General features: G+C 41.8%; 1 protein-coding gene across 1 annotated transcript in view; it reads right to left on the minus strand.

The window, feature by feature from the left end:
* Positions 1 to 278: 278 nt before the first annotated feature.
* The window catches only part of BRSK2 (BR serine/threonine kinase 2), a 326,522-nt gene continuing 309,768 nt past the window's right edge, over positions 279 to 17,032 (minus strand). The window contains exons 21-22 of the mRNA XM_050897207.1: positions 12,315 to 12,362; positions 279 to 642 (exon numbers count right to left, since the gene is read on the minus strand). Coding sequence (XP_050753164.1) covers positions 419 to 642; positions 12,315 to 12,362 — 272 coding nt within the window. The 3' untranslated portion in view covers positions 279 to 418. The remainder of the gene's footprint in view (positions 643 to 12,314; positions 12,363 to 17,032) is intronic.

Raw genomic sequence — 17,032 nt, forward strand, 5'->3', positions numbered from 1 at the left:
AACAAAACAAAAGAAAACAAAAAATACTACTAATAATAAAAAACCCAAAAAATCAGGAAGGAGAAAAAAAGCAAAACATTCAAAAAAAGGGAGGAAAAAAAACCAATCGAAAAAACCACAACCCAAGATCTGGTGAACTGGGTTTGTCATCTGTGCTACCTTTTCTTTCTTTTCATTCTTTCATTCGTTTGTTTTTGTGTTTGTTTCTGAGATATATATTATATATCATATATAAATATATATATGTATATATATACAGTCATTCCTTCATACAAAATTTGTCTATAGACAGTTTTGTACTGTTGTGGCAAGGTATATACATCCTTCTAGTTTAGAGGCTAGCTTGCTAAGGAATATTCTTTCATTCTTTCTTGCTTTTTTGTTTTTTTCTAAGTTATTTAATTTTTTATGTGTTTATTTAAGGTTGGTCTTGTAGGCCGACTGATGAGACCATCTTTGCCTTGTCTTTGCCAGCAGGGTACTTATTGTCTCCTCTAGACCCATAGTCATTAGAACCGGAATCGCTCCGCTTGCTGTTTGCGCTATGCTTGGTTGGCGTGCCGGGGGGATGGCTCACCTGCCCGTTCTTCTCGTCTGAAAAAAGTTGTTTAATTACGTCAAAGAAGTTACTCAATGGGCTGCCTGGGTACACAAAACAGAGGAGACAAAAAAAGAAAGAAAGAAAGAAAGAAAGAAAAAAAAAAACAAGAGGGAAAGAGAGAGAAAAAGAGGAGAGAAAGAGAGAGAACAAACAAACAAATGAACAATGGGGTTTTTAACGAGAAGAACATGATGAGGAGATCCAGAGCCACGTGCGTGGGGGTGTGTGGGGGATGAAGACAATGAGCAGGAAGAGGAAGAGTGTTTAGGATGGGACACCTACAGAAATAAAGAGGCTGGGAGCATAAAGCACCTAGGGGGAAGGTCCTAGTTTTCTCCTGAGTGGGGGAGCATTGCTGTCTCACCTAGCAGGAGGACACAGTAGTGTGTGGCTGAAACAGCTCAGTCTATTACTTGGAGTCACTTGGCCACTCCACACTGAAATGTCAGTGACTGTAATGCTGGATACAGGCAAATTCCATCTTACTGCTGCTGTTAAAAACACGGGGTATTAGTATGTGGTCGCCAGTTGTGCTTTGCCTTGCAGCCTTGCTAAGCTCTCTGGCTACACCGGGCATTAGGCCTTCTTTGCTTGCATTTTATGTCTTTCTGAGTATCTCCTTGCTCACCTTTCAGTCACTAAGCCTGAAGCACCTGAGTGCTCCAAGGGAAACAGCATTTGAAAAATGAGCTATGGCTGACATGAGTATTGCCATCTGCATGTATGGTTTGTGGCTTGTACTTGCAAGCTTCTAAGCACCTTCAGATCCTTCTTACAACAGGTACTTGGAAATGAAGATGCTGAATGCATTGTGGAAGCAGGCTGTTTATGCATCTAACTATTTCTGGGACCTACCAGGGTCAAGAACTACTTCCTCATTGTGCTGAATTTATGTTCTCTCTACAATACAGCCTCCATGACACGGACATTCACTCCAGTGGAGTTAGGAGCCAGAGAGGGGAGTAGGGTTGCATGCTAGTAGAACAGGTATCTCATTAAGCCAGCCACTAGAACAGGTTGCAGTATTAACATGGGTTGGGCACTGTGCACATGAATACAATCTTTCATGCCATTTGGACCTCCAGGCAGCAGGGCTGTATGCTGTTAATCTAGTCCTGTGTCAGAGGATGTGTGGAAGGACATACCTGAGGAAAGGCTCTGGAGTGCTACCGAGGGAAAGGGACCAGCTACTACTGGAAAGGTATCCTTTTTGGGGCATTTCTAGTCCCTTTTAATTTTCTTGGATTGCGGGATTAATCCTGATCAGACATAGGGGGCGTCACACTAAATTCTCTGAACATGGATATTGAAGGTGTTTTTTATCTAACATATGCCATGGAGGTGATGCCTGTTCGTGATCATTAAAATCCCATGATGCTTTTCTCAATATTGGGACTGTTGGCTCCACTGTTCTAACAAATTCAAATCATTTATACCCCACCTAAGTAATTTCATTCTCCAGCTCCCAGAAGGAAATGGGCTCCTTGTATCTGCTTTCCTATGCAGTGGTATGCTGTGAAGAGTGGAACCTTTCGTCCCCGAGATGGGAACATTCAGTCGGGAGCAAAGGGGTTTCTTCATAGCAGAGGTTGCCATTTATCCACAGTTGGTGGACGCCGGTGGCTTGGTAATACTCTATTTCCTTTCACTTTCATTACAAACATAAGCAAACCAGTTACTACAGCAGGCAAGTACTTTCTGTGCACGGTAACTTGTCTGAAGAGCTTGTTGAGTGCTTTCTTATTCTCTAATGGAAAATGCTAGACAGATATCAACTGCTCTTATACAAAGAAAGAGGAAATACATAGTATTTGTGCCCTGCAAAACTGAATGTGTTACTCTTTTTTTCCTGCCCCGTGCTAACCACGTAGTTGCTGCCTTCCTCTGCATGTTAACAGGAATTGAGAAAAATCAAATGGCTGGCATATACAGTGAAGGACCTCAATCTTATTAATATAATTCATTCCTTGTCTTCCTCTACTTGCTGCTTGTGGTTAACTTACTGCTGCCCCTGGTTCTGTCTGTGCATTCAGTTACACCAATGCCACAAGCAAATGGCTGTTAGTTTCTGGAAAGGCATCATTCACGTAACTTACTGAAGCCTTAGAGATGGGCCCAAACAAACAGCCAGGCAAAGCACATATCTCAATTTCTGGCTAAGAGAAGGGCTATCAGACTCTCAGTTGTTTCGGGGTCAGACCTCCGTGAGCTCCACCTGCTTCCTTCCACATGCATGCAAATGCTTTGGAAGGGGGATATCTGTTCCACATCTATGACTTCTATTTCAGAGATTTCCCTAAGCCTTCTTAAAACTGTTTTAGGTTTGTGGGCGCATGCTCTGCTCAGACTCACTTCTACTTCTTTTAGGTGGATACTCTTTTTCAATGGAAAGAAAGAAAAAAAAGAAAGCAAACACTCAGCCTTGAATGCAGGAATGTGGACAGATCTGGTTCTTATGTGGCTTTGGACCCCTCATCTTCATAAGCAAATGGAGTCAGCAGAGAGAATGAAGAAGAGCACTGAAAAAAATGCTGGAGAGGGAAAGACTGCTAGGTTGGGAGAAAAGGGGAGGAGAATATCTCTAGTTATGCAGCTGAGCAGTTTATTCAACAAGCTTAGAGGGAAAGAAGAGGGCAGAGTAAGCAGGGCTCTGCAGGAATCAGGGAAGTTTTTTGTTTTCATGTAGACAGGAACAGTAGACAAAAGTACAACTTGCAAGAATGGAGCAATAAAACATTTTAAAAATTGTATTTATATATTTTGTATTTGCTGAGTCCTGATACAGGATTTTTAATCATCCTATTAAAATATGCAGCCCCTGTTTCATCCATCCTTTCTCCTCCCCATGCCCTACCGGCTTTCAAGTGCCTGGAGATTTATTGCAGCAAAAGTATTTAACAGTCTGCTTTTCTTTGCCTGTATCACTACTGGATTCCTTACAATCAGCATTTTCAGGTAAAATTTTAATGGGAGGTAAGAAATCCTTAGGGATGTTTAAAGACAGCTACTGAAAAATAAAATAGGCCGTTTCACTAACTCTTTCCTTCCTTTGCCTTTTGTATTATCTGGACTTGTAATTAAATACTAGGTAATAATGCTCTCTTGTCCTCCAGTCAAGAAAGAACTGATCCTACACCAAGCAATACAGACAATCACTGCATTGATGTTGTCTACATGACAGCTTGTTAGCCCACTCCTGGGCTGGTCTAGATATTGGTCTTTGGATAGACAAAGAGTCCTCACATTTTTCTCTGGAGATATGTAAACATGGGTCAGCTATGCTGGAAGCATGAAAATGGCGCGTGGTGTTGCTCCTCTTAGTTCTCAGTTCTGTTTGGGCTTATACATCCAGTAAAACAAGACTTGAAAATGCAGGTGATGATGGATTAGAATAGCTTTTTCAGCAATCTTCCATGCCTAGCATTCAGTGCAAAATGTGTCATAGGCTCTTACACCTGTAAGTCCATCTGGGGCCTCAAAAAGGCTGCCTCTCTTATTTCAGAAAGTGAGATGACATCCCATTTCCTTTGGACAGGGATGAAGGTTTGGCTCACTGATTCTTCAAAACTTCCCTGGTGTTTCATGCATCTGTAACTAAGGTCGTCTTTCCCCTTGAGAGCAAATGTTCATCGACACAGAGCAAAGAAGGTGTGAAGTGTAGCAAGGGTGAGAAACCGTGAGAAGGATCAGAGGCAGGAGGGGAGGTTCAGAGCATTAGGTTTACATCTGTTAGGAGGAGATGGATATGTGCATTTTTGAGTTAGACCAAGGAGCTGTATGCTGCAAGATGGGGAAGGGGAATGGGTTCGAAAACAAGCACTGAAGCTTATGAAAGCGTCGTGTATTGAAGGGATGCTAGAGAGATATATTTATGGAGAAGGCACTGGTTTGTGGCACCTATGTGCAGCACTGTCACGGCGAAATATCACGAAAGAAGTAAAAACTGTGAATGCATTTGAATACAACAGGCACTAAAAGGAAGAAACAGGGCTGGAGACAGACACAAAAATGTAAAACGAAGCTGGGCAGGTGGCTTGTATCAACCCTCACAATCCTCAGTATTTCATCTGATGTTCTTATGAAGTCTGACATTGACCTAGCCCCAGTGGTGTCACAGGTTTGAGAAGCAAAGTGGAAGTCGAGCACCCAGGTAAGGGAGTAAAGAGAAAATGAGGTGATTCACTCCAGGCACCAGAAGTGACACCAGGAAAGGATGCACCTTGCAAAGACCCTCAGAGTCCTCCACGGAAAATAACAGGAGGTGGTGAACAAGCAGCTTCAGGAGAAGCCTGGAGGCTTCAGTCACTGATTAGAGCCTGCTGTTTTGTAACATTTTAAGAGAGTCAGATAAGGACTTGGTCCTCTTTTCATTGAAGCAAACAGCAGCATTCCCATTGACTTAATGGAAGCAAACTCTGAGGCACTTCCTTCTCCTGTGAAACCACCTCTCTCAAGTCTATGTATTTTTAATGCACTAATCCTTGTGGTGCTGAACACAAAGTTGCACAAACCAAATATGCCATTTGTGCGATTATTCTCTGCCTTTCCTTTCTGTATAGCCTGAGAAATTTTGCGTTTCTGCATTTTTAGCTTAGGCTTTGTGAGAAAGTGAATGGGAAAAGATAGGTCTCTACTGGAAACAGAGACATCCTTTGTCAGCCTGACTTGCCATATTCCTTCCCTTGTTGCTTTCACATCCTTTCTGACTGTCTTCTGCCTGCCTCTGCTGCTGAGGTTTTCTTCCTATACTCATTCCTTTCTCTTTACCCCTTGTCTTTTTCATCCCTAGCTTGCTCTGTGTTTCAATAGCAGCTGTGGTTTCAGCGAATCATGTAACAAAAATCCAACTCCTTTCACATAAAGCATTGAAACACTCTGTTGATGGGTTATAATCCATTCCCTTTCAAACCCATTTTGCTACTTTGACAGAGTTCTAGCCCTCTTTGTTAAGACTTGGCATTTTTTGCCTGTTTGCTTGGTTTCTGTTGGCAGAGTCCCTTCTGCCTTCGAAAACAGAAGACTTAAAATATAGAACCCACTCCAAGAGTATATGCAGTGAAAGGGATGACAGAAAGATAAAAGTGGCCTATTCATCTTTGTTTAGTTGTAATATCGTGTAGGGGTCTTCCTCCAGACTAAAGAGCCCCTAGCCTAGGCATTGTACAAATACAAATCAGAGAGAGGCCCCAACGAGCTCACCGACTACTGAAGAAGGCTACAGAAAGAATTTTTTGCTCCTGTAATGGTTGGATGTATGAGGCTTCCCTCTAGATGGGAGAAGGGTGACAGAAAGGCCATTGCAATGTCTTGTTGGAGGACATCACACAGAACTTCCTCCTAGTCTATGAACCCATCCTAGGCCACATGAAGTGAGCTGAAGAAACTGCAGAAATCCCAAGACGGGTACTTGTCTAAAACTATAGGAAGTCAGGAAAGCATTTCAAGAGACATGGCTGTGTTTTTTACTGGATTTATACATTGTCACAACAGATTGACCAAAACAAGTTTTCCCATTTATTTTTTTCCCCAGTTAGTTACGTAATGAGACAGTTGTTTTGATTTCATCTCAGTTTAGGACTAGAAAATGGAGACAGCCCACAGAACATCTCGTTTCTTAGCAGGACACCTGAATTGCAACTGGGAAAGGTGACTTCCAAAGGTAACAACAGAGCTTATTCTCCAGAGTCCTTAGACTCTGCCATTAAAAATGCCAACTGAAAACAGTGTTTGCAGAAACAGACTGCTGGTAGGAACTACTCAGATTATCACACACTGTTACCACAGATGTCCGTGTTACCAGCAGAAGGTGGGAACTTTCAATTGCTACACACCCAGGCAGATCTGAACCACCAATCTGACATTTAAATGCTCTATAACCCATCCCTGTTCTTACTCCCCTAAAACATCCCATCTCCTCTGCAGGAGGGTGGCCCAATATTTGTGACTAGCCAGATGCATCCAGATGGCCATTCTGCCTCTATCTTGCACATTTTTTCTCTCTCATACACACACAGAGAAGCTGAGATCCAGTTAAGCCTCTCCTGTCACAGACAATATAACTGGAACAGGTAGCTCTTGGGTAATGAGTTAGAGAATGGTGAACACAGGCAGCAAAGACCCAAATAGATGAGGCATATTTCCTTGCTGCTACCTTCTGCAGAGCTAAGGCATGAGTAATTAATCAGAAAACAAATGTGTCCATTACTGATGAATAGCTCTGGCTAATCCAGCACCACCATGCAACATTCAAAAAAGGAGACATGATGACAGAGAGGAGAGAATCATACATTCGTTTGGACAGCTGGTGGCACTGAAAGAGCAGGCAAGGATAGTGGTGGGATGAAGAGATGCCAGATTCTGTTGTGGAATCGTGCTGTTCTGGCAAATCGGCTGGTAAAGGACTCAGCCCAAGAATTCTTTGTATCTGCCTGTCCTTGTACAAAGATCTGCCTGCAGAAGTGTGTGCTGAGAGGGGAAGCTGACGACCTACATTTGTAAAGCCACAGCAGATGATAGTATTGCTGCTACCCATTCTCTTAGAGACTTCTGCCGCTTCATTCCAATTTTTTGTCTATAAAAATGTCAGAAATGTATTGGCACTTAATAATATGATTTTGTCCTTTCCTGCCAGATGGATGTTCAAGTATGATCTTATGGGTTTTAAGTTCTCTGATGTGTTCTTAAGGAGAGAACGACCTGTGTATGCTGGTGAAATGTTGCCTCCTCATTTCCTCTGAATCAATCCCTTCAAAATACGATTTAATCTTCTGGGGATGCCATCTCAAATTTAGCTTAGTACAGCAAGCAAATATTCACATGGAGTATCCTGAAGCACTGCCTGCCATAAACAAAGTACTGTGATCTCAATTGAGAGATATATCTGTGTTTTCTGTATTAGATATTATTACAGAAAGAGGAAAAGATCTTGTACTGGACAGTAAAAATCTAGCCACAGCTGTCAAAACAGGATCTGACATGTACCAAATAGTTCAATCCATCTGGATTCATCTTTAGTGCTAAGTTGCCATTTTTGTTGCTACCTTCTTCTATAGTGCAAAAACATGAGTCATAAATTGGAAAAGAAATGTCTCCCCAACACAACACTAGAATGAAGAGATATAACTACAGTGTGGGGGGAGTCAACCATCTATTTGGACAGCAAAGGATACTAGTAGAATGGGCAAGGATAACTGGGAAACCTGGCTTGAACTCTTTGGAAAATCTGATTTATCTTACTTATCGTGATCCGCCCATTTTGAATGACTATGTGATCTTTCAGGTGGGTCTTCTTCCTTTTATCTCTCATTTGTGTCACAATTTAGACAGAAGAATCAGCCATGCTCAGAAAGACCAGTAGCCAGCACATTTTTCAGAAATGCTAATAAAAAAAATATTGTTCTGACTACCTCACAGTGTAACAGTGGTGAGAAGAGCCTTTCAGTTGGGAGGGCAGCATACGTTTTTGTCTGCAGGTTTCAGCATCAGTGTTTCTGCCAGCAGTTATGACTTCATGAATGCAAGTCACCAACCTCCTCTTCCATCAAACAGCTACTTTGTGAGAAGCAGGATTACTCTAATTAATGCCAATAAGGATTAGGATCACTTCCAAGAGCACCAAATCCAGACACTTGCTGCTGCTAGTAACACCAACAGTCTCTAAATTAGCACTCACAAAGCTACATGCTGCAATTGCAACCCAAACGTGATGTAATCAGTTTTAAACTACAAAATGTCTCCTAATTTCTCAAGTAGCTTGGGATGCTATTGACATGGGCTTGTGTCTGTATGAATCAAACTGTGATTGCAAGGAGCTATGAAGAGAAGCCTTTACGGCAGTGCAATTGCTCTGTGTGCACAGAGGATGATTGGCCATGGGGGACAAGGTCACATGGCTCTGAATAGGAAGCTATGTCAAGTCCTAAACACTGGAAGCAAGAGATTTGAGTGAGGTACATTGGAAAGATATGAAAGGCAAGTGGATTTGCTGTGCTTCTGCTTTGATCAGATCATTTTGTTGATAGCCACTGGTACACACAAGGATCTGTAAAGCTTTTTATTTAACTCTGGTGCCAGGAATCAAGGTTTCGAATTGTAAGCTGCAACACAGGATATTTAAGAATAAACACGAGGTCTTCTGGCCAGCCTGTTGTCACAGGGTTATGGTCTAAGACTTTGCAGGAACGTACGTTTGTGCAGTGCCTAACACAATAGCATGATTTGAGTGGAGCTGCGCTAGTTAAACGTACTAACCTTTTCCTCCTCTTATCATCACCCAGTTCCATGGAAGTGCCACTGATGTAACCAAAGACTTTCTTGAGAGTCATGAGGGATGGAAAACAACAAGCAAAGATTGCCTTACTTGGAAATAAAATTCAGCCCGAGACAGCTACAGTGTGGAGACTGGAAAGTTTACAGGCTCCCTGGTGCTTCTCAGAAGGTAAACTCAAGAATAAGGCAGGCTTTTCAGAGCTTTCTGCCAGCAGCCAGCACCTTGGCAAAACATACTTACTAACAAAAAACTGGGGATGGCCGGGAAGGGGAGCTATCAAAGGCTATACACCAGCTTTACTACTGAGTCAACCACCCAAAGAAATTCTCAGCTCACTATTTAAAGGACTTGAAGTCATTAAAGTTTGTAAAGACAGACTCTTTTCTGAACAAGGACTACTGAAATGGCACCATGGACTTCTGTGTCGTGTATATCAATGGCTCCAGAGCCAATGTGCTTAATCTACAGTGATACTTGCTTTCTAATTCCCAGCTTTGCGGTTGAAGCTGGAGGGCGTTCCAGTTTGTGCATTATCTTGATTTTTTTTTTAATCTAAAGGCTCTGCAGAACCTATTAGAACCTCACTGTCAATTATACAACCTATTCTTCAGTAAGATAGATGTAAATATCAGATTAGATGGCAGTAAACAGTTCTCTCAATCCTGCCTCAAAAGAAACAGAATCCAGCTTGTTCTTTTACAGCTGTGTTGATTTTATAAGGCTTAGTGGCAGCACATAAAGTGGTAAAGCTTATTTGTCACTAAACTGATTTGGCTCTGAATACACACAAGGAATAGATCAGCTAAGTCGGAAGGTATCACTCCTGTAGGCAGTTTTCAGGTCACAGCTGCATTTTAAATGTAAAGGTTTTAATTTTTACAAGATAAATTTAATCTTATGAACAGATATGAAAGACTTTATGGAAACCAGTTTAGTCTTTCTGACAATAGAAATGCCCATTCCCCTGCTGAAATGGGTGGAAACATAACATAAAATATTCCACCCCAACGTGCATTTCAACTTCATTATGAGCCAAATTATTTTCTTCTATTGTGAAATATTAAGAGTTGTCAGCAGTTTTCTAGTGTGCACAGGTAGGGTTAATACAGCAGCTGTTACGTCATTTGGATATTGGCAGCTCCTATGACATAGCTCTGCTGTTCAACATTAACTTGTTTTTCAATGCCAATGGATATATGCAAAATCACTTGTCAGATTGATGACCACTGCTAGCAGATGATGAGATAACATTTAAAGGACTAAATAAATTTGCCTTGCTGTTAATTACAACATGCAATGGTTTATAGTGGGTGAAAAGCTATTCCTCATTCCCACCAGAGCTTTCACATGGCTGAGCCAGGCATAAAGCATCTGATTAGCTCTTCCTGCTCCAGTGTTAACTCTTTTGCAAAAGTGACGCCCTGTGCTCACTCTCAGAATATAGAACAATGATGAGGTCAAAAAACCCACATAGTATAGTTTTTCTTACACTATTTGTTGTTACTAGATGAACATTGTGTCAACTTCACAGGAGGTTCCCTGTCCTCAAAGTCATAGAGGATAGTTTGCCAATAATAGGCTAAATGCTGGCATAATTTCCTTTCACTCCCCTGGCTAAATTGTGGGTGAGCTCTCCTGCAGACGAAATAGCTCTTCACTCATATAGGAGGGTGGAATTCAGCATCGTGCAGTCACCACTGCTTATGTTGCGTGTGAGCACACCAACAGGAATATGATTTAAAGGAAGCAGCTCCATTAAACCCTATAACCCATCCTTTCTCTTCTCTGGATATATATATATGTGTTCTGTCTGTGCTGTAGCTGCCACAAAATAGTCTCCCTGCTGGCCTTCACCTTGTCCTCCTTGTCCCTTGTTGGATTGATGCTGACACTGACAGCTGGAGGGCCTGCCTGAACTGGGAGTGAGCAGTAATGCTCTCTATCTAGAGAATGCAGAGTGCTGGCTGATTATCTGTATAGCTCAATTAACTTGCAAGCAATCAGTAGAATCACCATTTCAGTATTTTCGTATGATGTGAATGCCAGATCCAGGCAAGAAACAAAGGCTTGAGGGAGAAGAGGGATTTGGTGTCTGATGCCTTCAGGAAGAAGCTGGAGGTCTGCCTACAACTTAAATGAGTCTTCATGAGGAGATCAGAAATGGTATAACCCAGAAAACTCAAATAAGAAATCAAACAAGCTCCTTTCAGAGCAAAGGAAAAACTCCCACCAGCAAAGCTGCAACTTAAGGGAAAGAGATCATCTGAAACACAGGAAACGGGCCAAATTTTGCCTCAGTCACACATGCCTAAACCTAATATTAGCTCCACCGTGACAACTTTCCTTTGTTGTTACAGACTCCACAACAACTCCAGAACAACTTTCCTCAGTTTACGAAGAGATGACGAAGGAGTCGCAGGTCCAGCTGGAGAGAGGTACTAGCTCAGTGATCACTTCCTCAACAGTTTGTGTTCCCTTTCACAGAGATATCTGAACTCAACCTAGATACCAGAATGGAAATCTAAAGAGAACAGAGTTCTCTTTAGAGAACTTTCTGTACAAGATATAAGCAATAAGGCAATACAGTATTCGGGTATTTCCACTATTGTATTTGGAGGAGTCAGTAGGGGCACAGGTAATGAAAGAAAGAATACAGTCCATGTGTGGATAGAGGGGAGGGAAGGCAAGGGACAAGTTAACCAAAACTCACGGAACCCCAAGCAAGTTGAGCTGCAAATTTTGCAGGAAACTTTTTCTTTCCTCATTCCTAGCAAAATTCTGAATCTGCAATAGGTTCACTACTCCTCCAGCTAGAGACACAACATCCTTCCCCAAGACCAGACTGGAACTATGAAAATTTACACTAGCTAAGTGTCTGACAGATAATATGCAGTGTGTCTTATGGAAGATTTAAAAGGTCTTACCCCAAGGATATCTGGGGAAGAAGGGATTGGATGCAAAATGGAATTAAATAGCATAGCAATCCTGTCTCAATAAATAGCAGGAAACCAAGGGCGACAGCAGCTAGCAGGGCAGCATCCAGCTTCACTGCAGAAAAGGGACTGAAGAATCATGAATCAAAGGCAGCAAGTAAACAAAAGAGGAAAAAAAAACAGGAAAGAAAAAGAAAATCACTGGCCTGGGTTACAGTGAGGGAGGGAATCTCAAGTGCAACACCACACACTTGTACTGTGAAGGGGAAAGCTGTGGTGGAGCCTGTGTATCTGTGCATGGATGAGGAGGAACAGAATAAGGGGTATATGCTTGTGTCCACCAGTTAAGTGAAAGACATAGTGGGCTGTTACAGGGTGGGTAGTCTTGAAAAGAGCGTGGGAGAGCAGGGATAGGGAAGGGGAACAGGTGGAAGGGACAGGACGGCGCATTATTATGTTGCTCAGCAGGGGCTGGGGAAGGAGAAAAGGCAGAAGGGAAGGAAGTTCTTACCACATTTGGAAAGTCTGCCAGTCATCAACTCCATACAGTTAGTGGTGTCTGGATCATAGAATGGAAAGAGGAGGGAGGGAGGGAAAAACATAAAAAAAGGTTTCCATACCTCTGTGCATAAAGTAGTAACTTAGCACATTATTACCTGAAGCAGGAAACATATACACATCTTGGTCTTTACACAACCCAGGCCAAATTCTGCCACCCACTGTATGCCAGTGCAAACCTGGCCCTGTGACTGAGAGTGGACGCTGCTTCAGTCCCGCTGCTTCCACTCACCTCTTTATCATAGCTATAGGTATTTATGAGATGTGGGAAATACTCTGCCACCACATTAGCAAACTAAAAGCCTTGAATACATTGTTTCACCTGGCCAGCTTTGCAAGTTAGCCTGCAACAGCCAGGAAATGGCCAGCCAGCCGATCTACGTACATCAAAAACCTGGAGAGGGAGGAAATGCAGCACTGTGCTATTGGACATGCAATGAGAACACTGCTCAAAAACATCTTTTAGACCCCAAAGGATAATGTCCAAGTTCTCAACATAATTCTGCCTCTCTCATTCATGTGTAGTCTCTTACTCCTCTTGCTTTCAACGTCACTATTCACAGGCAATAGAATTACTTCTGGAAAGGGTGGCAAAATTTGGCCCTAAGACATTAGTGTCCACTTTGTGTATAGCTCCCATTGCCACAGCCTCTGAGTGCTTCTTACTCAGGTGCAATAAGCAGAAGGAGCTCTACGTGTCAGCTTTAAAGCAGAAAGGACCAGCCCAGCTGGACACTTCCATGTGGAACCTGCTGGCGAGCCAGACCTGCTGATGCCAGCCAGGATTCCCTTGCATTTGGGATCTAAATCATTGCGTCGATGAGTGCTGGGCAATGTGGAGCACTCGCTGCTGAGCAAGTGGCTAACAGTTAAAGCACTCAGTTCAGTCTCAGATCTCCTCTTGCCTGGTCTCTCAATGAACACTTGGGTATTCAAGAAATAGGCTTCTTGGAAACATGCACACATATGCTGAAAATCCCTAACTGCTAGGAAGCTCCGACTACTCCCTATCTGCTGAAAAGTCTGCAGGAGAGAGGGAAGGATAATTTCTCTGCATTCCTCCCCTTAAATACTGAGAAAAGTAATTTCAAAAAAGGGGGAAGGGGTGCTGGATATGCTTGGGTAAGCTGAACTCATACTAGAAGAGCATGGATATGTATGTTTTCTGATGCAGCCAGGCCTGTGCTACATAGATCATCTGAGAAAGCATGGAGTAGAGAGGGCAGGTGCTTGGTACAGTGACACTGGTCAAAGCATCTAAGCAGCAGTTATATGCTCTCCTCCAGGTTAGAGGCGGGCTGGCAGAGGTCAATAGGAGATGATACCCATGGAAGGTCTCTCAAAAAGGCACAAGATTGAGAGAAGGAGAAAGGGGAAAAAGGAAGGAGGTGAAGGAGAAGAGAGGATTCAAGAACTGGAACAAGGTATCAGAGGTGTCAGAGAGGCCAGGAGTTTACCTGCCTTTGAAATTCTTTGGCTAGTCTGACTGAGTGAAGGCAGATTAAGCTCCCAAAATACATTTCTCCCTGAAGGTGCCTAACAGGTTTAAGAAGTGCCTACAGTTGCTGATTAAGCCAGAAGTCACAGTCACGAGTTTGTATATTTTTTTTTCTTTAATAACTTGGAGAAGTTTGTTGTCTCATGCCTTTTAGTGGTTCCTGTCCAGCCCCCTCTGACTCAACTACACCTTGTTGTAATGCAGTGTAATACAGATCTATAGTGGTAGAGCTCAGAGCATTCACCCAATCATTAGCAGAACTTACGCTTTGAAAAAACACATAAGAGCAAGGAAAGTCTCAAATATGACCAAAGATTGTTTCTGACTCCCACCTCCAACACCTGGAATTTTCCCCTCAAGTGTATCCAGACTGACTGGCCACACAGTCGCTAGCAGTCTGGCAACAAAAAAGGTAGTATTTGGATAACGTCAGAGTAAGTAAACATTGTGGCTGGTTTACTAAGATTCTCCTGAAATTGGTATTTGTTTCCTTGTTAATTTTAACAAATTAAAAATAATCATGTCTCCTTAAGTTAATACTTCAGAATACTGTCTTTTTTCTAAGCCACCTGCAGTCAACATAGCTCTTTTTAGTATTTCATTTAAAGCTAATTGTGTAGCAGGTCTACATACATTAATCGTGTAATTAGAATACAAACTGACAGATCTACAACAGAAAAAAAGGATTGTAACATAGGCTTTTTGACAGCATAACATCTTGGGCTCTGTACCCCATTTTGTTCCTAAAAAACTAAATTTGCAGGTTATAGAGTTGGTTTTGATGGATAGGGAAAAACAGAAACCCTTTTTTGAAATATAAGACCATGGAAAAATATCAAAGGAATACTAATAAAACCTCTAATTTGTCTTTCTTAAAACTTTTACGTGCAACTATAATTTGCATTCTCTATATTGCCATGGCCAGTCCCAGGAACGGGACTGCACAGGAATTTATTTTTATTTTTAATGTCTTTCCAAGACACAATCAGATTGTTTTTCCCCCATTTCTAAGGTATAGCAAACACGAGCACACCAGAAACAGTAGCTCATACTGCATTGCTTGAAAGACTAACAGAGTTAATATGTCTTCAGCTTCTGTTATAATTACTTTAATACTTCTCTCATTTTAATCATATTTGAACACCTGCTTTAGTAAATACTCTATATGATAAAATATTTCATCATTTTAAAGTAGAATTTTCATTCTAATTAGAAAGTCTTAGATTCTTGGCAGTCAGCTTCTGCTCATGGATAATAATCCATAACCCAGTGACTGTGGGATCCAGGTGTTATGTGAGGTGAATAAAGCCAGGGTCCAAAGGCCTTTAGCTGTCTGAGAAGCATTGATGGGTCATGTAACTGCATTTTTAATATGTGTGCTGTTTAATTTTTTAATTAAAGCATAGTGGCAGTGTCAAATCTCAATCCTTCTGATGATAAGGCAACTCCTTATTTCATAGAGATTACTGGCAGTCACTCACACTTGGATTTGACCAAGACTCTTTCATAAATGACACCCACTTCAGTTCATTAACAGATGGCAAATGCTTTGGTTAAAGTAAGACCTTCCTTCAAAAGGCCAAACAAGCTCTGAATCCATTAAAAAATGCTAGTCGTCTGCTGAATTTTCTTTCCTGATTTTCTTTTTTCTTTAATTTCTGTGTTTCTATCCTATATAAATTTCACAATTAAGCTGCCTGGTTTGTGATGCTTCTGATATCTCTGAGACTGAGACTTGTCCCAGCCCAGGAAATCTCACCCAAACAGCTGCTCCTCTGAGATCTCCAAATCCAGGGCTAGATCCCAGAAAGCACTGAGCATCTCCTGCCAGATGCTCATAGTCCCCAATAAACATTTCCATTAAGGGAGATGATGTCAAGGGAGCCACCAGTTCCTCTGGTCCAAGGCAGTTATCATTTAGATTGGAATTCCCCAGTGTTTGGGTGCTTATTTGAAATTCACTGTTCTCCTATCAAAACTCTGGAGAGCTTGGACTTTTTTCTATATGCTTTATTTCAGGGCTACTCAGTTAATTTTAATGAAGTCTGTTCAGTAATAATACTAAAGCTGTTCAGCAAAAAAACAGTGCTCTGCCAATCCAACCAGGCATTACATGGCACCTTTTGTAGGTGGGAACCATGATAGCAAGATGAAGTGATTGCCCCAGATACTACACGTGTGGTAAGACACAAAGAATCGCACAAGAATGCAGGAAACAAGATAAACCTGGTACCTGGATGAGCCCCGGATAAAACTGACTTGCGGTCCAATTCCAAACTGGCATTTGCATAGCCCTGTTTTGAGTCTGCAGCTGGAAGCTGACCTTGCAAAGCACTTCATTTGCTCCTGACTCCCTTTTCTGTCTTGATGATAAAATCCTTTGCACATTTGGAAACAGTAAGTTTCTGACTAATTTTTTGTAGCAAATTAGCCAACCTATAGCTCTTGTGAGCCATAAAGATGAACACCCAGAATTCACAGATCAATACTCTAGCAAAGTTTTTTGAGTCACATGAACATGTTTTGCTTTTTGAGATGTACACCAGCACAATAAGAGAGCTTGGGTGCCTATACAGAAGATACACACAATGAGCAAGAATTTGCACTGCCCTATTTTGAAGCTGGATATGGTCTCCAAACACTTGTTTATACTGATGAAAGGCATTTCCAGCAGTAACACTGGGATGCTCTGAACTTTGAGATGGCAATGGTTAAAATCTGAAGTGAAGCCAATAAATATAATAAAGAAACAGAAAACCTATTACAAAGAAGTTATAAAGGCTATTTCAGTATTACTGATTGCCCAGAACATGGGAAAATGGGAAAAAATAAGAATATGCAGCACACCACACTTAAAACCAAAGCCCAAAGAGGCAAGAAAATATTGGGGAAATAAAAATTGATACCCTGTGAATGATCACAGATGGCTTTTGCATGTCCCTATTCACCAGCTGTTTCTATTACTCTTTTGTGCAAAGGCATTGGAGGAAAACAGATTATGATTTAATGGAAAGAGTATTGGGCTGAAACAAAGGCACAAATCTGAGATATTTTCCTCCATGAAGAGAGATCCTTTTATCCCACCAAAGGGCAGTTCTGCCCAGGGATTACCTAAGTAGAGATTCTGAGTATAAGGCTCCTGGACAGAGCCATACAGATGAGAGACAAGGCCA

This window comes from Gymnogyps californianus, chromosome 5 (genome assembly GCF_018139145.2).
Source record: "Gymnogyps californianus isolate 813 chromosome 5, ASM1813914v2, whole genome shotgun sequence".
Lineage (NCBI taxonomy): Eukaryota > Metazoa > Chordata > Aves > Accipitriformes > Cathartidae > Gymnogyps > Gymnogyps californianus.